Source organism: Miniopterus schreibersii, assembly GCF_964146895.1.
Source record: "Miniopterus schreibersii genome assembly, chromosome: 10".
NCBI lineage: Eukaryota > Metazoa > Chordata > Mammalia > Chiroptera > Miniopteridae > Miniopterus > Miniopterus schreibersii.
Window position 1 is genome coordinate 30373039 of NC_138110.1, and position 21545 is coordinate 30394583.

At 36.8% G+C, this 21545-nt stretch overlaps 1 protein-coding gene across 2 annotated transcripts in view; it reads left to right on the top strand.

The window, feature by feature from the left end:
* Nucleotides 1-21342, top strand: part of RPRD1A (regulation of nuclear pre-mRNA domain containing 1A) — a 53409-nt gene extending 32067 nt beyond the window's left edge. Inside the window, exons 7-8 of one of the 2 annotated variants that reach the window (XM_081149838.1) lie at nt 17858-18055; nt 20576-21342. In XM_081149838.1, coding sequence (XP_081005964.1) covers nt 17858-18007 — 150 coding nt within the window. In that variant the 3' untranslated portion in view covers nt 18008-18055; nt 20576-21342. Of the gene's footprint in view, nt 1-17857 lie in introns of both variants that reach the window. The other variant, XM_081149837.1, reaches the window with a different exon arrangement.
* The last annotated feature ends 203 nt before the right edge of the window (nt 21343-21545 follow it).

Genomic DNA, 21545 nt, shown 5'->3' on the forward strand with positions numbered 1-21545 from the left:
CATAACTATAAAAATACTATGCTGTGTTTTGTAGGATTTTTTTTTTTTTCTTTTTCTAATTTATCTGTTAGGATTTTTTTGTTTCTGATATGTGTAATGTTGGGATCTAACTAATAATTTGAGAATGATAATCTCCCCTCATTGTTTATTGATTAATGAATAATTAATGACTCAGTCTGTGAAATGCTATGAAATGCCATTTTTGCCATGCTATGAAATACCATTTCTTTTATACTTAATTCCCATATATACATGGGAATGTAGTCTCTCTTTTATTCTACTGGTCTATTTGTCTTATCTACCTTTAATTATACAGTAGATTTAAAAAATATTTTTGATATTTTTTATTTTATCATTTTAACTGATTGTAATTATGTATATGAATTTTTCTTCCCACTTATTTTATATATATTTTCCTACATAATATTTTAAAAGACATTTGCTACATAGGCATTTTTTATTAAATTATTTTTCAGATACAGTTGACAGCTAAGTAGACTTAATTTACATGGCCTTTTCCCTGTTTTCAGATATATTGTTTACTTTTGTTGTCCCTCTAGGTTTTTCAAGAATGCTTGCTTTTATAAAACTTTTTGTTTTCCAAAACATTCAGTTTTCATTTTTTTAAATGCTTAAGATAAATTTTATTTTGCCTGACTCATTTAATGATTAGAAATTTTTGATGCCATACTCTTAATATAGGAAATACGAATGTTTAATATATATAGCATTGAAAACGCAAAGTTAAAAATATATTGCTGAAGGTGTTACCTGCATGTAGCTTTTTGTTGATTATTGATTTTCCACTTTACCAATATTATTCAAGGACATAGTAGTAAGAATATGGGGAATTAAGCACTCTTTCACCTGTGATTCAGTTATTTCTTTACATCTTAGTCTGTTTTTTTATCGAAATCATATTGATTAAATTTAGATATGATTTAATAAGAATGAACTGGATTTTTCAAAGAAGTAAATATAACTAACTTCTTAGTGGTTCCTTATATTATTTTTTTGAGATCTAAATATCATTAAGTCTACAATTTTAATGGTTAATTTGTCCATCTTTAAAGAATCGTGTAAGCTTTTAATTATTTTTTATTGATTTTTTTTTTTACCATAGGAAGAAAGCTACATAAGCACAAGGCTTAGCATTATATATTGGCTCCATGTTTTATTTTGGATGCTATCCTTTTCATGTAATACATTGTGTGCATCTTATATCACGATTTCCCTTTTTAATATATGGTTGAGTCATATTTTGATAAGAGTTTTAACATACTGATGAAAACATTTTCAAATGATCCTTATTGTCAACCTTAAGACTCACCATTAATTTCAAGGAGCTTGGTGTCTCAAAGTCATGAGCTTATCCAAAGTTTCTCAGGACAAATTACATTACTCTCGGTCATTATCCCTTGTTTCATTTTTTCCTTCTTCACTTCCGAAAGTTTCTTGACATCTGTGTACCGTGGTTACCTCTTCTCCATCCTTGAGTTATAAATTGATTTATTAATTTAGTGGCTTTGGGAGGGAGCTGAGATAAACTATGAATTCAATTTGTTATATAAATGGAAGCCCTTTTGTGTTTTATTCAATAGAACTGTTGACTCCTGAACAACACAGGTTTGAACTATGCGGGTCCCCTTATAGGACTTGGAGGGTGCCAGAAGTTATGTGCAGACTTCTGACTGCGTGGGTTTTGGTCACCCATAATGCCTTTGTTGTTCAAGTGTCAGTTGAATGTCTTTCATAACTTCTGCCAAACCACCCTTGTCTGAGTAGTTGTACAATGCCTCGATTGTTAACTGATCTTCCTGTTCCCTCTTAACTTTCTACATCACTGCAGCCAGATTGATCTTTTAAGAAGAAATCAGTTCTCATCTTATCCCTGTTTAAAACTCTCCAATGTTTCCCATCACACTTTTGGATCTTTAAACTCACTGTGGCATGAGCCCCCTTCAGCCTTATCTCGTGCAATCTCACAGACATCCATTTTGTTCTTCAAGCAAATGAAGTATGTTCTCACATCAGGGTTTTTCTTTGCCAAAAGCTAACCGAGTGGCTGGAACGCTCTCCTCATCCTCACTGGTTCCGCTTTTCATTCATGTTTATGTTCCTTTGTCACCTCTTCAGGGTGCTCCTCAACCCCTTTCATTTGGTTCCACCTGGCCTTTCTCCTGCCTTCTTACCGTCCACTGTATCACATTGTCATTTTGTGTGTTTTTTTTGTTTTTCATGGTACTTACTATTTGAAATTTTTAATGTCCATATACTTAGGTATCATCTGTACCTGCAGAATTTGAGCTCTGTTAGAGAAAGAACTTTGGTTTTTCATGTGCTGGATCATGTGGTAATTCTATTTTCAGTTTTTTAAGAAACTGCTGTACCTGTACCATACTATCCGTAGTGGCTGCATCATTTTACATTTGTAACAATGCTCATGGTTCCAATTTCTCCACATCCTTGCCCACACTTGTTATTTCTGTTTGTATATATTTATATGTGTGTGCACACTCATATTCATGCATTGGGGAAAATAGCAGAAATCCAGAATAAAAGAATAAAACTGCAGCCTACTATTGATACTGAAAATACATACATTGAAATAATAGCCCTTTTTAAAGTTTCTCTCTTCCCTTTCCTTACCAATTTTGTTTGTAAAATATTGAATCATATTTTTCTTATTGTTTGATTGCCATCATTCATGTGTTATTTATCATTAAAAAGTTTACTTGAAAAGCTATTCCAGTCAACTATATCAAAATAAAGGACAGAGATGCACAGGTCATGAAGAGTAACATAAGTAGTGCAAGTCCTCATATGTGCATGTCTGAGAGGGGCTTCCATTCTGCTCACCCAGGAACAACACTTTTTAAATGTTTTCATTGATTTTTTTTTTTTAGAGCGGGAGAGGGAAGGGAAAAACAGCAATTGGCTGCCTCCTACTGGGGTCAAGCCCACAACCTGGGAATGTGCCCTGACAGGGAATCGAACCTGTGACCATTTCGTGCATGGGACAATACTCAACCGACTGAGCCACACCAGCCAAGGCAGAAACAACACTTTTTTTCTTTTGGCATATCTACTGTATTTTTTTCCCTTTCTCCTACCCATTTAACACTTTGGCACATATCTTGGATATTAGTGTTTCATTAATTTTGCGTGATTTGATGCACCCTTTTATTGAGCCTAAGTTGCTTTTTATGTTTGTTTCTCAATTTCTTAGTTTTGGTTTAATTTTCTGTTACTATATATTGACTCTTCTGAACCTACTCCATGTTACTCATGTTTTCTCATCCTTATTTCCTTCAATATTTTTCATAGACTTTTGTTGTTGCTGTTATATTTGTTGTATTTATTGTATTTATTTACAGCATGCTTAGTTTAAAGTTGGGAGTGGGGATTGTTTTGTCAGATTTTAATGGGTTTTTGTTGAAATAAAGGACTTACTATAGATTTTACTTGGCTAGTGCACAGATTCTACAGTTCCAGGGCAAGTTGGGAGGGAATGAGTCAGAGAAGCTCTTCGTGCTAGAGTTTTGTGAGTTTGCCAAGTCAGCTCAGACCTGATTGGAACCTTGCCTCTAGTTTGCTGGCACATCAGTCACACTGTCCACTACCCTGTAGTTATTGTGGTCCCTGGATCCTCCCCATGCTGCTGGGAGTCCAGCAGGTGCAGGTTGCCTTGTTAAAGTGGCTTATAGGAGAATCTGCAGTATAAATGTCCGTAATGACTGTACAATGATCATGCCTCCAAAGCCTGGTGAAGTGTGCAGGAGTGTTTGATCCTGTTTAATGTTTAATTAGCTACTGTCTACTTTTTATAAACCTTAATTTGTTTCTCTGTTGGTTAGCTTCTTATATTCTTCTATTGCTGGCAAATGAATGCTTAAAGCGTTTTCAGTTCCCACTTTCACTTTTCCTAATCAATGAGTTTAGGAATTATGCAAGTAAATACTTGAAAGTGTATGTTTGATGAAAGTTTGGGCTTTGAGAAAAGATCTATAATATATGAGTCTTTATATTTTTTATTCTTCCATACATACTACATAATACATCCTTTGACAATGTGGCACTGGCTTTGTTTATGCTAATGTTGGGACTACCTAAAAAAAAATGTTTTTTGGCAATATTAGTCATTCTTCATCTTGGATTTGTTTATCAGATTCTTATATAATTATTTTTTAAAATGTATGTATTTTTATTACATTCTTGAGTCAGTGTTTCAGCCTGTAGAGTTGTTTAAAAACTTGTTATTTCTTGTCTGGCTCTCTTGGTTTTGTTTCTTTTGCAAAATTCTTGAGGATATATTCTAAGTTACAGATAAAAATATTTTTTATGTGTTGAAGAGATAATTGTTGGTTGACTTTGGTCTTGGATTAATAAGCACATCAAGAGGCAGTTTGGCTTTGTGGTGAGGAGTGGGCACTTTGAAGCTGGATCGCTTCCATTGAAATTCTGGCTTCGCCACTTACTAGCTTAGTGGCATTGGGCAAAGTAAGGAAGTACCTCTGAAGTTCCAACCCAAAACAAAAAAAAACTTGAAGGTTTTCTAGCTAGCTTGTATATGTCTTATCATTTAACCAGTGAATTGTGTGTTTTATTTATAGAAGTAATCTAAAAGAGTGTAAGATGCCTGCAGTATTTTATTATCTATAGTTTTTCTCAAAAGGAAAGTGTTTAAATTCTTGGCATCTCCATGATTTCACCTGGATTCCTATGTTTTTTAAATAGTTCGTTAATCATTTTCTGAGATTCTGACTTACCTGCATTGGGCTTGTTATTTATAGAATCTACCTCTTCAAAATTAGGTACAGTATGTGCTGCTGTTCACCCTATCGATAGTTCATGATTTCTTGGAAGTAATTGTCTCAGAAATCAAATTAGTGTAAAGTGTTTCCTACCTTTTATCCCAGGGTTCTGGAATGTAATTGATTATGTTGAGAGACTTCGATTTAATTAAACTGTGTTGTTCACATTATTTCCTTGCCTGATTGAGATTTTCATTCTATTCTGTTGAGAAAACAAAAGCAGAATAGGTCCTTAGATCCTTTCTCAGTCTTAGACATTCTATCCTTGACTTTTTTAAGATGTTAGACTGGCAGCTTTTCCCTTCTCTTAGAACTTAGAGAAAATATATACTAAAATATAGTAAAGAAATATATAAAACCTATTATAGTCTGTATCTAATTATGTAATAAAGATGTATATAGAGATATATATTATGTTACATATTTGTTACATAAATATATAAAGAGATATGATGGGTTAAATGGGATGAGAGAAAAAAATGGAATGAGAGACAGATGAAATGGAGGGGTTGAGGTGAAGTGTAGAGATACAGAGCTGCATTGTTCAATAGGTGGCCACTAGCCACATGTTCTGTGTAAGTTAATTCAAATTGAATAACAGTCCTAGCCAGTTTGGCTCAGTGGATAGAGCATCAGCCTGCGGACTGAAGGGTCCCAGGTTCGATTCCATCCAGGGGCACATACCTGGTTGCAGGCTCCATCCCTCGTCCCGGTTTGGGCACATGCCGGAGGCAACCAATCGATGTCTCTCAATTCAGTGTTTTTCTCTCTCCCCTTCTCCTCCTCCCCCTTCCACTTTCTGAAAAGCAATGGAAAAAATATCCTCAGGTGAGGATTAAAAATTAAATAAAATAAAATTGAATAACATTTAAATTCTAAGCCCTAGCCATATTTCAAATGCTCAGTAGCCACATGTGGCTCTTGGCTACTTTGTTGGATAGTACAGATGCAGAACGTTTCCACTGTCTCATAAATGCTGTTCGTGGTGATTGATAAAGATTACTTAAAAGATAAGTATAGGTAAAATGGAGAAATAGATAGGAAATTAAGAAATCACATTTACTATATAAGGTATATGTAATACCTCTGCTCTTGTAAGAGAAAGAATGCTCTGGATCCCCCCCACTCCCCCAAATCGCCGTATTCTTAGATGGATTACTGACAGAGATGAATTGAAGAAAGCAACCATATCCTGGCATGTACCTTCCTAAAGGTGGACGCACTTACACAAATGCTTTGTGCTCAGAAGTGGAACACCTTGAAGCAGGAGGCTGAAGCAGCCCACAGTGACTAAGGTTATGGCAGTGGAAACGGGTCAATTCTTGTGCATTCCTCCCTCTTGGGCCAGGTAGCAGTCATGAGGAGTCTATGTCTGTACGAGAGCTTGGAGCAGAGGAAACGCACAGTGTCCCCTCCAGGCTGGTAAGCCTCAGGAGTGATGAGGATCACCTGTGTCTGGAAAACCAGTCCCTGGTATAATCCATGTTGGATCTTGTCTAATGACAACCAAAGCAGGTAGTGCATACAGTGTGTAGTTGCATAAAGATAACATCACTGGAACCACCATGCATTTTCAGAAAGATAATACATAGGACAGCAGACTCAGAGGGAAGAACTTTCCCCAAGGCAACAGTTCATAGGAAAACCAGCAAAGTAATATAAACTATTAAAAAACCGCCTAGCAGATCTTACCTGTCTTGTTCATCAGTGCCTAGCACATAGTAGGTGTTTAATAAACATTTGTTGAAGGAAGTGTTAAATACAGGTTACTGTGCATGTCCAAATACCTGAAGATCTCACCCCTAATTAGTATCCATCAGAAAATGGTGTCATCACAGCCACATTATGAAAAGCCCTGTGCTTTTTTTCTTTTCATTTACAGTTTACATTCAGTATTATTTTGTATTAGTTTTAGGTGTACGGGTCTGTACTTTTTTATTCTGATTAACAAAGGAATGTTTGTGAATTCTAGGCAGTAAGCGAAGAAGCAATATAAGCAATGGCATCAAAGCTATAATGGCGGTGAAATGAGAGCAAAGGAGAGGAACAGTGGAACAGCTGACATACTTTGTGGGATTTTGGAAAACTGAAAGTGTGTGCTAATGAAGTGCCCCATCTTGGCACATAATGCATTTCTAAAACTGAATAAAAATAAATTATACTAAATTTTGACAGCAAAATCATATATGGGACAATTTCCCCCAGACTTTTTTTACAAAATTCCTTACTATAGTTATTGATGTTTTTTAAGCTCCTCTGCATTATTTGAGATGTAGAATTAGTCTAATTATTAAATATAAACAGTAATTTTTAAACAATAGTACATCATTCTCTTGGCTACAAAGAAATAACATTTAGTAGGAAGAACTGATCTTCAGGTTGGGAAGGATTAAGTGTTTAGCGTACTGAACTGGAGATTGGGGTGCTGATTTTGGTTGCCAGTTCCCTTAACTTTCCTTCAGTCTGTCAAGCAAAAGATGTGTACATTTGCTATCTCTTGTTTTTCAATGAAATGTGCAAAAACAATATTCTCATCTTTGAATTTGTAAAATTTCCTTTGCATTTGGGTCACTGGAATTTTTTTTACGTTGAATCCCAATTTAGAGTTATAATACTGTGTTCTCAGTTTTTTTTAGTATGGAACATACATGCAGTCATCCAGCTCTGAAGTCTAGGGAGTATCTGAGTGAACCTAAGCATTTCCCACTTTTAGGATGTCTGATTTCTATCCCTGTTGCTTATCACAAGTAGCATGACAGCACCCACATAACCACAGATTGCTGTGCAAAACTGAAACGCTGTCTGTAGCATCATCGGGATAGCTTTGACCGGTTTGCTAACTAATGTGCGAAAGCCTGAATTTGGTGTCAAGAAAGCTGTTCAGGATGATCTGTATATAGTGTATATGAGTAGTGTGTGTAAGGTATATTGGTATATACAGTGCATATACATTTCACACCAAATGAACTTTGTGGAATGTTGGAGATGTCCTGTAGATAATGCAGAACTGAAAACTTCACAGTACAGTTGTAAATGAGGGCAGTGTTAAGAGTTTCCCTTGACAGAACACAGGGGGAAGCCAGGGAACAAAAAGTAAAGAAGAGAGAAAAGATGGGCAGAAGGAAAACGGAAAAGGAAAGAAGGTAGAGAGGAACAAATAGTACTGTTCTCTTCCTGCCTGCCTGAGTTTACTGTGGTGTCCCATCCAGCAGCTGGGATCAGGTGTGCCAGATGACCCATTTTCCTCACCTACTAACCTACCTAGACCTGTCTGAGAACTTACCATCTTCAGGGAGGAGTGGAAGCTCTTTATTTCTAGTGCTATTGAGGTAGAGTGAGTTCTAGGATGTCAGCTTGGGCTTTCCTGCTAGATTTTATTCTACATGCACTCCCATTTTTTTGCCCCTTGCGACTAATTGAGTACCATGTCTTTTCACTTGAGCTTCTGTAGTCAAAATGAAAACAAAACTGTTCATCAAGAAACCGTTCTTGGAGCCTCTGATAACTTAGTAGTTTTTAGATTCTCAGTACTCCCCAGTCTCTTGAATGAAATCTCTCAGTACCACATACAGGAAACATTTCCATACATCATGTGGGTGAAAAATTACCAGTGTAATGCGTGTTATGAAACCCTACTGTTGTACTTAAACTCCGTTGTAGGTGAGATAATTTAAATATTTTATAATAATGTTATTTACTCTGTGTCAGGGCTCTGCTCTAAGTACTAATTCTGTTTTTCAGGTTTCTAAATTGGTTTGAGAGAGAAACGTCAGTCGGTTGCCTCCAGTATGTGCTCCGACCCGGAATCAAACCCTTCACCTTCCAGTGTTCAGGACGACGCTCCAACCAACTAAGCCACACCGGCCAGGGCTAATTTTATTTTTATTTACCACTGTGTAAGGTAGATTCTATTATACCTGCTTTGTGAATGAGAACACTTGAGGCATAGAAATATTAATAGATTCAAAGGAAATTTGAAAATATATTAAAATGAAGCATTAAAATAACTTAGCTCCTGATAACATTTTGATATTTCTTTTTAAAGTTACACGTTCAAAACATTTTTTAAAGAAAATATAATTTAAAAACTGTTATAGCCATACTCTGTACAGATTTGCATCCTACTTGGATCTTTATATTGGTTAGTCTTCAGTGAGTATGGAGTACGGATTAGAATAATGAAGTGATAATTAGGTTCTAGAACTTACTGTGTGAACTTGAAGAAATTGATACTGAGCCCATTTTTTCCTCATCTATAATACCTAATCTCTAAAATTCAGTGCTTTTAACTTTTTTCCCTATTTCTTACAGTTGGGAACTTCTAAGTACTCCAGTTTAATTCAACTTATAAAAGCAATAGGTAGAGTTAAAATTTTCTTTCCTTGCCTTTCCCCCCAAAACTCTACCAACATAAAAACAGTATATGCTTATTGTAGAAAACTTGGAAAATAACCAAAAAGGCAAAACGAAAATCACAAGTTTACATTAACCACTGAAAACAGTATTTTGATGTATTTTGTCCCACTCTTGTTTTTTTGTTTTAATAGTTCTATGTATTCAATTTCATCTTTTTTAAACAGGTTTTTTAACTTAACATTTTAGCTAGCCAGTATGTATTGTATCTTTTGTTTCCTTCATTTCAAATAGGAGTGGAACTTTTTAAAAAGATGAGATCTGTTTCTCCACATTGGGACAAATAAGTTATGCTTACTGGACCTATTAAAGGAACTAAGTCTGTGACAAATTAGTGGGGGAATGTTTGCTGTCAAGAATATTGGACAATATTTGTATCACAGAAGTCCTTGTTGCCTGTAAGTCCAGCTCCTTCGGTACGCCAATGTCATTTATTGGGGGACTGGTATTATTGGCAACTATACCATGTTATTGATTTATGTGTTCATCATTTTTGAAGTAAGAATTCATGCCAGAACTAGAAATTGCCTTTTTTATATCTGCACATATCAGATTTGTTCAAGCAAAATGTGAACCTCTTACGTACTTAATCAAGATTTTAAGGAGAGCCTGTGTCTTTTGGACTAGCATGATCTCATAGCATTCTCTCAGGCTTAATTTCCTAAAGCAAGAATTCTTTGTAAAACATTTCTCAGATCCGGTTATATTTAGATCAGGTTATGGAGAAAGTCATTGCTTCATAGCAAAGCCTGTTCTGTTCTTGGAATCTTTCTAAGAGCCAGTCATCTTATGCCAATATAAAGTAAATTCTTTGGGAGTTTTTAAGGATTTATAAACCTAATACATTTTAAAGTTGAGACAATTTACATGCAATAAAATGCACAAATATTAAGTAGGCTGCTTTAGTACATGGTAAATTTTAATAACTTATTAAATGCTGGACACATCCTACAGTAATATGTTTTATATTGTAATTCCTAATGAGATTTTAGTTAACCTTTTGATTTGGGAATATGTATAGCTAAATGTAGTGTGATTTGAAAATGTATTTGTGTGCACAAAGCATCAGAAAGATTATTGAATACAAGAACAATATGGGCATTCTTAACCTTTGAGTTGCCAGTGGCTTTGAAGAATGTACATATGTGCACATTTGCTTATAACTTTGGTCGAATTAGGGTTGTCTTTGATACTCATGGCTCGCAGTTTAATGATCTATTGGTTCATAACCATTGCAGATACAATAGGATCAATATGAGTCTGGTATTGCTTTCATCATCCTCTTTCTCCACTTAAAGCTTCCGCTGTCGATAACTACATTTAGAGTCCTCTAAGTTAACTGTATCAATATGGTCAGGACTTGACTTGGCATCACTTCACGGGAGAAAGCTCTGGTCATGTAGCTGTTAGCAAGGTGACATAGCTGCTATAAACAGTGGTAGGCTACAGTCAGCTTTCATTGAATACTGGTGAAACCACAGCTAGATTTCTGTGTTCAGTTCTGGGTTCCACATTAGTAAAAGGAATTAACATACAGTGTATCCAGAGGCAAGGACCAGGATGGCAAAAGAAATGGAAACTGCCTTAGAACAGTTGAAGGAATTGGGAATATCAGAGATCAGACTTGGGGATAAGCATGAGTTATGTATGTGCTGTCTTCAGATGCTTTGAAAGCTGTCAGAAGAGGAGATGGGTTTACATAAGAGCAAAAGGAACAGTGGATGTATTACATGTGACAAGACCGTTCTGCCAGTTAGAACTGCCTGATGAGAAAAAAGTAATGAGTTTCAGCCTCTGCCATCTCCTTAAACGCAGCCCAACCCCTCACAGATTAACAAAACCTCACAATCTGGACTAATTTTCCTCAGTTCTTATTACCTGATAATCATTTTCAGCTTTCAAAAAAGTTATAAGGCATACCAAAAGGCAAGCAACAGTCTGCAGAGATTTTTTTTAATGTGAGAAACGGGCTCATTTATGACACAAATTTTGGAATTAGCAGACCAGGAATCTAACTAATTAATGGAAAAGTAGACACCGTGCAAAAACATTTAAGTAGAGAAGTGGAAATGGTTAAAGAAAATCAAATGCTAGAAATTTTTTAAAAAAACACTGACAAATGAAGAGAGCCTTTGATGGTGACCTCAATATACTGGACAGTGCTGAGGAAAAACTTAGTGAGCTTGATGATAAATTGATAGAAACTTCCCAAACTGAAGCACAAAAAACACACACACAAAAACTCAACCCCAGAACATTCAAGATTTGTAGGACAATATGGAAAGGCGTAGCACACATGCTCTTGAAATACTAGGAGAACAAATGAAGCAGAAGAAATATTTGAAGTAGTAATGGCCAAGGATTCCCAGAATTGACAGACATCAAACCACTGATCAGGAAACAGAACAAATGCCAGGCAGGATACCAAAAAATCTACTCTTAGGCATATTCAAACTGCAGAAAACCAAAGACAAAGGGAAAACCTTGAAAGAAGCCAGAGGGAAGAAGCATCTTACCTACAGGATAAGAATTACAGTGGACTTAGCAGAACCATGTGAGCAAGAAGAGAGAGAGGTGAAAAGTGTTGAAAGAAAACCACCAACCTAGAATTCTATACCCAGACAAGTGAAGGATAGAATAAGGAGTGCTGCTGTTGCAGGTGGTCAAGAAGAGGTTCAAGGACAAGAGTAATGGGTCTAATGTTTGCCTAAGTCTGTATATAAACTTAGCTCTGGGAGATGGGAGTATGTATTCGCAAAAATAGTGATTTTGAGGAATGTTACAGAACAGATTCCATTCTTGGAGCTTCCATTTGTATATCAGCATATTGAGAATTAGAGCAGAGATGTAGCAAAGAAACTTTTTTGCTCCCAAACAGCCCAGAACCTCTGATTTATGGCCTGCCTATTAAAACTTTGTGCAGTATGTTTCATGGGACTTCCAGTTTGGGAAACACCAGATTAGCTGACCTTTATGACCCTGAGATATGTGATTCTTTAGTAACTGGATAATGCATACAAAGGGAATGAGGCTAAAAGTTCACAGAAAATGAAAATAAAGATAGTGTGATTAAGTCTAGTTTCTCATTTAAATATCAGTGAAAGTAGAAACATGAATTTGATTCTTCTAGGATCCCATCTAGGATATCACATTACATTTGTCATGTCTCCTTAAGACTATTGGCTGTGGCACTTCATTAGACTTTCCGTGTGTTTGATGACCTTGATAGTTTGGGGGGAATATTGCTCAGGGATTTTGTAGCCTGTCCCTCAATTGAGATTTGTGTGATGTTTTTCTCCCGTACTGGAGTTATGTGTTTTGGGAAGGAAAACCACAGAGGTAAAGTGCCATTTTCATCACATTTTATCAAGAGTACATTCTATCAACATGCCTCATCAGTGTTAATGTGCCCTTGATTGCTTGGCTGGGGTAGTGTTTGCCAGCTTCTCCACTGTGAAGTTAGTACTTTCTCCCCTTTTCATGCTCTGGAAGGAAGTTGCCATATGCAGCTCACACATAAGGCATGGGAATCCATTCAACTTTTCAAATACATAATGCTTTAAGTGAACCTTTTTCATATAGCACAATCAGCTTTTCATTGAATTATAAGAATTTGGAGAGCAGATATTCTGAGTTGGTTAAGGATAATGGACAGTTCTTCAGATAATCAACATAAACAGTATTGTTCTCAAAGAATTATAGTGGAACACACCCAATGCATCTGTTGGGAAAGCTAGTATTTTCCTAAGGAAATAAGTTCCGAATTTTCCAAATAGATGCTCGATACTTTTTTCTAATTCACTTTTTCTAATTTTTTCATTTCTTTTTAACACTGGGAACATTTCTGCATTCTGCTGTTAGCCTACTTCTCTTCCTGTATGATTCCCAACCAGGGAGGAAGGGGCATACCATGCTCTTGGTACACATTGGAATCGTGGGGTGCAGTGTGATAACGATGGATAATTCAGAAAATCACGTTCAATATAAATACATTTTTTCTGAAACACACAAAACCAAACACAAAATTGTGACTGATGGTGGATGTACAGAAGATAGAGTAGGGTAAGGGTGAGGCAAATGGTTGAAAATGAAGGAGAAACACGGCCGTACGTGCACTCATAGAAGCCTAATTGGCTCGTACACATCTCAAGGTTTTAGATTGAGGTTGTTTGCAATAATAGCACCTCCATCCATCCACTCGTCGAGCCTGAAACCTCATCATTTCACGTCATAACTACAACTAAGTCCTGCTGAGTTTTCTTGCTGCACATTGTTTTTTTGTCTTTTGAATGAAGGTGTTGTACACACACTATAGTTTGTGAAGCTCTTACTCCTGGCTTAGTTCAGGCCCTAGTCCTCTCTTTCCTAAACAGTTGAAGTAAAATCCTAGCTGGGTTTCTTTCTCAGATTCTCTTCTATACCAACACTAATCCTCTCACGACTTAAATATGACCATGTTTGGTAAGGGATTTACTTTGCACATGTGTCCTTTATTCTTGCTGTTCCATTGGCCTGTTGTGTTCTCACCCTTGAACCTCTTTCCTGAACTCAGGGAATGTCCTTTACCTCGTATGTCATAGAAGTAGTTTTTGCCTCTGATGGAACACATACTTTATTATAATAACTCAATTGTTTCCTTGCCCATCAAATTGTGTGCTCTTCAACATAAGGATTACGATTGATCTTTGTGTTTCCAGCACAGTGATGTTCCCAGCACAGTGACTAGCACATACCATAATAAGTGCTCACATGTTTGCTGACTGAAGTGTGAAGTCAGTTGAGACCTTTGAGTCAGATTAAATAATGCTATGTTTGTTTGAAAAGCAAAAATAATTTGAAATAATAGCTAGAATCTCAGATCAAAAGACTCAAACTGACATCCAAAATGTTGATATGTAAAGAGGTGCTATATCGCATGCCAGTGATGTATGCAAAACAGTTATAAACCTTTTTTTTTAACATATCTTTATTGATTTCAGAGAAAGGAAAGGAAGGGGGGGGAGAGAGAGAGAGAAACATCAATGATGAGTCATTGGTTGGCTGCTTAGCCCGCAACCCAGGCATGTGCCCTGACCGGAAATCGGACCCCGATCTCCTGGATCCTAGGTCGATGCTCAACCGCTGAGCCACGCTCGGCTGGGCTGTGCTTATTTTCTATGGAATTGCTTTTGACCCTTTCCCATCGTGTTCATCACTGGTACTATAATACTTGCATAACAGATATCATATTGGTCTTCCCAGGAAGTCACATTAGAATTGGATGTAAAGTTTTTCTATTGTTTGAGCTTGGTATTTACTGCATCTGGAAATACCAGCTCACTTTTTCCTTTATCCATATGTTTTATTTTAAAAGTGAATTTCTTAGTAAAGTAGCAGAACTTGGAATTCATTTTGCTGTTAAAAACAGTACTCTTAGTGGTACTTAAGTTCTCAGACTAACTCACAAAGCCTCCCCCCTTAGCAGTTTTATTGAGATGTAATTTATATACCATGTAACTTACCCACTTAAAGTACATTCACAGGATTTTGGAACTATCACTACAGTCTATAACTTGAGAACACTTTTGTCTATCCTAAAGGAAACCTCTTACCTATTTCTACACCACCCCACCTCAAGCCCTAAGCAACCACAAATCTCATTCCTGTCTCTAAATTTTTCTTTTCAGAACGTTTGATATAAATGGAACCACACAGTATATATGGTCTATTTGATGTAAATGGAACCACACAGTATATATGGTCTATTGGCTTTCATTTAACAATGATTCCGTGTTGTAGCATATATCAGTACTTCATTTCCTTTCATGGCCAAATAATATTACATTGTAGGGATATACCACATTTTGTTCTATCAGTTGATAGATTTTATTTTTTCCCTACTTTTTTATGCTTATAAATTATGTTGCTATGAACATTCATGTATGAATTTTTGTGTGGACATAGGTTTTTGTTTTTTCTTTGTATATTCCTAAAGTAGAATTGCTGGGTTATACAGTAACTCTCTGTGACTTTGAGGAACTGCCTAATTGTTCCCCACCTTGGTTGGACCTTTTTACATTTCCACCAGCAATGCATTAAAAAATTTTTAGGACTATGACCTGGATTGTACAATTTGGTAGTTACCGGGTTTCATTCAGTTTCATCTTCTGGCTAACATGAAACAGTTTATCACAGCTACTTAAATCTGTCTTTAAGATGAGAGTAGCAGAAAGCTTTTGACTACTACTTTTGTTTCTAATTTGGAAAAGTATGATTTCACAGGTTTATGAAGGATAATCTCTCCTAGGATTATTGAAAGGATTAAACGAGGTCATTTTAATGCCTAGCATATAATAGATACTAAATAAATGGCAGCTTTTTTAATGTTTACCATTTGTGTGTGTGTGTGTGTGCAGTGTATGTCAATTGGCTGAAGGCTTTTAATTACCACCTATCACTATATTCCCAAGGATATTTTCCCCCTTGATTTTTAGAGATAGTGGAAGGGAGGGAGGGGGAAGAGAGAGCGAAGCATTGATTGGTTGCCTCCTGCACATGCCCCTACTGGGGCCTGGAATCAAACATGTGACCCATTAGTGTGGGGGCCGTTGAGAAACACCAGGCAGGCACCACTTACCATTTGAATGAAAGGATTAAGAGAAATCTTAGTAATTGAAGAACAGCATATCTGGATGCTAGAAATTAAGGTGGGCAGTAATGACCACTAAAGGCACATATGACATTTCTCAAAACATTTGGCCTCAAGAGAGAGTAGTTGCTTTTAGCATGTTTGAAAAGCACCTGACTGTTTTGTGCTGACCCCAGAGTGCTTTAGGTATTATTTATTCAAAAATGATTCAGCTAAGAACTGTGAGGCAGATGGAGATGTATGTATACCCTCATACTGGCATGTTTTAAGGAAGAAATGTGCTAAGTGTGGAAATGTGTAATGAGACCCAACCGAGAAGTATGCATCTATTATGCAAAGTACCCCGGTGCTTATCTTTTGTATGTCACTCTGCACCACTGTGCTGGAACCTACCTGGTGTTCCAGTGTGTATCACTGGTGAAGGGGGAAAGGGAAGAGAAAAATCATGCCTTGAAATTATAGGTCCCTATTAAGCTCTCTTTTATTTACTCTTCATTGATCTTCATGATAGATTAGAAATGCAGGGACATGTAAGACATGGCAAGAATTTACACCTCTCCTGTTGCTCAGAGCTATCCTTGGTTTACCCAGCTCTCAACCTTGCCTGCTTCGTCTTCCAGTGTGCCCAGTTCCCCATGCGTCAGAACCCTCCTTTCCCTCATTCTGTTACAGCAGTTGAGTTACAGTAATTTTGACAAATCCCTTTCCCCAGTTGTTATTCTTTGAAAGAGGAGGGTCAATAGTAGGAAGAAACCTTACTGGTGTATTTCATTTTAGGCAGAAAAACTGTAGGGAAGTGGCTCACAATTCTGTATATTAGTATCATTTGGGGGCTCATTTACAAAATTCACAAGCTCTGGACCCCCTCCCAAAGATTCTCATTTAATTGATTTGTAATGGGGATGGAGTTCTCTTAAAAAATCTGAGTTTCTTCCAAAGTTTACTAGGTGATTCTGATGTGCAGTCAGAGTTGGGAAACACTGAAGAGTTGCTCTATGTGGATAGGCCTTGTATCCAAAATGAAAGCTTGTCACTCACCTGGTCTGTCTTGTTTGTGAGATCGGCCCTGGTCAGAGGGAGATAAAACGTCTAGTCTTTCCAGAGGGAAGAATACCCATTTTCTAGATTCTCCTTCACACCCCACCTGCACTAGGTGATGGAATATAGAAGAAACCTCCTCCCCTTCTGGAAACTTCAGTTAAAGGAGATACTCCCACGACAGAGAGTGGGCCATTTCCCTGTAAGCCAAACATGATCTTAATTGGCTTCCAGTCTCTGATACAGTGGTCCCTCGGGTTTTGAATGTCTCCGTTGACGAACATTTGGGTTTACGAAAGCTGTAAACCCAGAAGGAAATGCTTCGGTTTTCAAACCCGCCTCGGAATTTGAACATGCCACATGGCTTCCGCTGAGGGCAAGGTCCTGAGGCCCAGCTGTTGGCTGTGGATCCCTCAGTTTTTGAACATTTCAGAACTCGAACGGTCTTCTGGAATGGATTGCATTTGAAAACTGAGGTACCGCTCTACCTTGGGCTGTTTACAGGGTTTCCTAACCTTTTTTTGTGCCATTGGAATTCTTTGGTGAGGTTGATGAAGCCTTGGAGCCCTTCTCAAATATTTTAAGTGTAGACAGTAAAATACGTAGCATTACAAAGGAAACGAGTTATATTGAAGTACAGTTAATTGAAATAATAAAATTTGTTACAATAATATGCTTCTATGTTGACACATTAAGTAACATTTAGTGGTTGGTCTAGTAACTACCATCATTTTAAAGTAGCGATAAAGATAAACAGTAGTTTAAGATAGCTGTGAAACACTACTGTGGTCCTGAAGCAACTGGTTTCTGTTGGAGACAAACTCACAGGTACTGATAATACCTTGTAATCATCTTTTTTTATCCAGCATTAACTGAGTGTAGTACCCGATTTTATGTAGAGCATTAGCTAGATAGCACTTCTCTGAACTGTCAGAATTCTAATGAAAACTACTTGCTGTTACAGGAATACAAGCGCAAGTTAGCCAGAGTTTCCCTGGTGCGCAAAGAACTCAGGTCCCGGATCCAGAGCCTGCCAGACTTATCTCGATTGCCCAATGTCACTGGCAGCCACATGCACCTGCCCTTTGCAGGGGACATCTACAGTGAAGATTGATGACCAGTCTCTTTCCAGGGCCCAGGACTTTGCAGGAGATGGAGACAGGTTAGGTGGATAGTCCTGTAGCATTATTTTTGTATATTGTTGAGAGAGTGACACTAACAACAACAACAAAAAAGACAAGTAATTTATAAAATTGTTTAAAATGTTGGTTTGTTTACTATTTTACTGGTAAGTTAACATGACTTAGTTTAAACAAAGTGATCTCTGTGTATTAATAAGCTCACAAATAGTGATTATTTTCAAAAGATCTTTTGTAAATTTTTTTGATCCAGGGCCTTGTGAGAAATTCAGTGTTTCTATTCATGTATTTTCAAATGTTTTTCTTTATTTTCTCCAGTATCCAATCACTATATTGTATGTAATTCCTGAAGGGTAAGAGCTAATCAGGAGTTGGTTGAGACTTAATTATGGTATAGTTAGGACTTGATTGTAGAAGGGACTAAATGTTTCAACTTAATCTTCACCCTTCTGCCCAACCAAAATATCAGTTGTGTGCCTCTCAATGCCTTCGATTCCTTGTTCCTTAGAGGTCAGTTATGTACCACTAACCATGGATGTCATTTTTAGGGTCAAATCAGAGCTTAGAGAACATTTCCACAATAGCATCATAGGGGTTTCCTTCCAGATGCCAGTGTAGAATAAGAGGAGTGTTAAATAGGGACCCCCTTGATTAAAGTATTTAGAATAGTTGATGAGAATAATATGAAATGCTTGGGAAATGTTATAAATTTTGACATTCTACTAAGGGGACAGCTTTTGTTTTGTCATATCAGTCTCCTTTTAACATAATCGATTCCTTTAACAGCCATCTATGTGGCTAAAAGAAACAAAATGATACTTTTATTATTCCCATAGCCTTTAACTTTAAAAATAATGGTATTTTTAGCTCTAATATCTCAAGGACACAATATTCATTAATGTTCAGCAAAGTAGTCTGGAACATTTTTAATGTTTCCTTAAGGTTTCTGAATGACTGTATATTTGGAAATTAAGCAGTGCTGCACTACAGGGTCGATCTGGTAAATACTATATTTGTCTATTTAGAATTACCAAACAAATGTACTTTTACCTTTCATTTTAACCCTGTGTGTTAGAGCAGTTGCATGCTCTCCTGCTTTCTTCTTAAATCATATTGTTAAGCTGTGGATTTGTACTCAATAATGACTTAGGATAAACATTTTTTTCATTCATTACTTTACATAGTAGACATTTTTCTTTTTGTTGTAAGCAGATTCAAATTAGATAGTCAATAAAACATCTTTAAATCCCACAAGCCAGTTCTGTCTCACTAGTGTGAATGGCTTCACTCTTTCTTCCTCAGTATTAAAGATTATAATTAAAATGAATTTATATGTGAAGGAGAAGGCAAGTATTTATTTTTAATAGCCAATAGTTCTGGAAACTGCTTCTAACAGTTTGACCTTTCTCCAAAACAGACACATATAAGTGGTCCCTGCTCATATATGGCTACTAGTCCAAAGTTTTTTAGTCACCTTGTGGGAGTTGGGGCACATTTTCTCACAGAAACAATTATAGTTAGGTTCTGTGTGAAAACTCACTGGGAACCTAATCCACTTAACCATGGATGTAGTTCATATTGACATAAGTTAATGTAGTTGACAAATTATTAATAGTAATAGTAGATCCTGACCAGCATTTGTAACATTGTAACATCACTCTAACTGAGGAAATGGTGTGCTACAGTGAAACTCACACATTGGGATGTCTGTCTTGTGTCCCTCTGTTCCTCTGTGTTGGATTACTAAGAAAAAAGATTCCGCTTGGCAGGTGTGTGTAACAAATGCACCACTATAAAAACCTAGTTATACCTGTTATAAAAGTATAGCACGTAAGTTAGGTTTTTTGTTAAAGTGAAAGCAAAAACTTGTATATTAATTTATTTTCAGCATCTTGACCTTATTTATGATATGCTAAAGTGGTGATTTATTCATTCAAAATATTTTTTTTTCCACTTAAAACTAATTTATAAACTGTTTACTCCTGGGAAGCTTTGGAATCTGTTAGAAGTTTGTTGAAATATTTTCACCATTTAAGACAGACTTCTGACCTAGATACTGATTTTAATGCCAGTATCTGCTCTAAATATTTATTATAAAAATGCATTATTTTTTTAAAGAGCTTGATGCAGTTTGCGATAAGTGATAGTACTCAACCTGAATCCGACCCCCTACTCCTACCTTTTGACCAATCCTCCTCAAACCTTCGGTTGTTGGTTAACTCACTAACTGTGAACACAAATGATATGGTGTGGTTTAGAAGTTAACATTTTCAGCCTTATGATGATAGTTAACATGGTAAGCCTTAGCAGTAAATAGCCTTCTTTTTTAAAAGGTAGGCTACTTCTCAAGAAATAGGGTTAGATGTGGGTGTTGTAATACCAAATTCTAAATCATGAGCATTTTCTCCACTGTGTATGTGAGGCAAACCATGCATCTTTGAGTGCAGTTTGGCCTGGCCCCTGAAAAGAAAAATGTATCGCCACACTTGCAGTAGGGGTACTATGGTTTGAATGGATACCATCACTCTTTTCTCCACAAACAGTGCAGAGAGCTGTCTGGAGTGGCAGTTTGAACAGATGGCGTTTCCTCTGCTCCTTCCATCACTACAGTAAGTAAAAGAACCATATGGGGAACCTGGGAGTCTGAGGAACTCAGCTGTGCTCAGTAGCCACCCTCCCCTCTAGGAAAGCCAGTCCAGATGCAGCTATTCTGGTACCTCTCCTCACATGCACTCTGAATCAGGGTTTTTCAATAAGAACTTCAGAATCAGCAAAAGCTGGGATGACCTCGTCACCTCGATTTGCAAAATTAAAAGAAATAAAACTAGGTTGTCAGTTGTCACTGTAGATAAGCAACACATCTATTAGTGATTGAACTTGTTCTGAGAAATCTTTGGAATGAAAAAACTCAAGTACAAATTAATTGGGAAAGTTAGAATGTCCTTTCTAAAATTTTCCATTCTAAAAATTGATACTATATGAAATAACATAAGCTACTAAACTGCTTTTTACTCTATTAAGAAATAGCTCCTAAAGGTAAAGTCTTGTTTCATAGTTGTTGCACTATATGAAAGCTTTTTTTTTTAAGTGTAAAACTAGTTCTGTGTAGAAAGGGGGGAATGAGTTACTGACTGAATTTATTTATACAGAGCATTTGTTGCCACCTGTAATTCCAGCCATCCACACACGAGTGTTCTGAGGTGGCACTAGCACATGGGAAGATGAAGTTTCCCTGTTTCTTTACCCTTATTTGTTTGACTGTTCTGATGACAATATAAGATGTTCTTAATAAAGTTTTATGTTCTTTTTGAAATGTGTAGCTTATTTTTGTGGATCTGATTAATTGGATATGGGGTGGGGAGGGGAGAGATTAATGGACTGGGAGGGAGGGAAAGTATTGGAAATATTCTCCACCTTATGGTGGAGAAACCGCAGAGATTGCCTTGTGCTTGGCCAGTGTTTCCCAAACTTCAAGGAACATCAGAATCACCTGTAGGGCTTACTAAACTACAG